The 829-nt window shown below is 40.0% G+C and overlaps 1 protein-coding gene across 1 annotated transcript; it reads right to left on the minus strand.

Annotated features, from left to right (window-relative positions):
- Window positions 1-331: 331 nt before the first annotated feature.
- LOC119799735 (28S ribosomal protein S21, mitochondrial-like) lies at window positions 332-595 on the minus strand. The gene has a single exon (XM_038309575.1). It carries the CDS (start codon window positions 593-595, stop codon window positions 332-334), a length of 264 nt encoding a protein of 87 aa, XP_038165503.1.
- Window positions 596-829: the final 234 nt, after the last annotated feature.

Below are 829 nucleotides of genomic sequence, written 5' to 3' on the forward strand. Positions count from 1 at the left end.
CCATCATCTTTGATATAATTTGGTGCAGCCAGGAGATGTGTCTCATTGTCATAAAAAGCCTTAGGTTTATCAAACATCTAAAATTCCATATTCTGTAGGTCTTTGACGTGCTTGAAAATTATCTGTATAAGTAGATACCTATTTCACCTAGAAAACATGCCTAATGTGACTACATGTTTGATTATTTTAGAGTAACTACTAACCTTATTTCTTATTTATCCATTGCATTTTTTTCTTGTTCACACGCTATTGAGTTTATTGTAGAGAAAGGTAACAGATGGGGGTTGAACAGTCAGACACAGAACTAACGTGGGCCTTCTATCCACAAGCCTTAGCAGCCCAGCCATGGATCTGCCCGGTTTTTCCTCATCAAGAATTTAGTCTTTCGAGCCATTTCCATGTTGTAGAACCTCCCGCATGTTTCATAGCTCTCCCGCTGGTGGCGGCAGCAGGGCTTCTCATAGATATGCTGCCGCTTCATGATTTCAGTAAGGCCATTGGTAGTGAGAATTCTGTTCAGGGTCCTGTATGCACCCTCCACGTTCCCGTCCTGAACCATTACATTCCTGGCAATGAGCTTCAGGTGTTTCTCCATGGCCTTGCTTTCAAATCTTCATTCTTCAGGACCTACAGGCCGCGGTCTCAGCTCTTGGACTCCAGAACGCTCCCAAGAAAACCATTGCAATTTTAAATGAACTGTATAAACACAATACCTCCAACAAGAATAGAAACATATACACAATGTAGCAAAATTAACTTTAAATTTGTATCATATACCAAAAATCCATGCCAATGCAAAATACCCGAGATTAATAATTTTCTTTTTATC

This window comes from Arvicola amphibius, chromosome 13 (assembly GCF_903992535.2).
Source record: "Arvicola amphibius chromosome 13, mArvAmp1.2, whole genome shotgun sequence".
NCBI lineage: Eukaryota > Metazoa > Chordata > Mammalia > Rodentia > Cricetidae > Arvicola > Arvicola amphibius.

What these genes read in the sequence shown, in the direction of transcription:
- LOC119799735 (XM_038309575.1), bottom strand. Translation starts at nt 595, where the DNA reads ATGGAGAAACACCTGAAGCTCATTGCCAGGAATGTAATGGTTCAGGAC.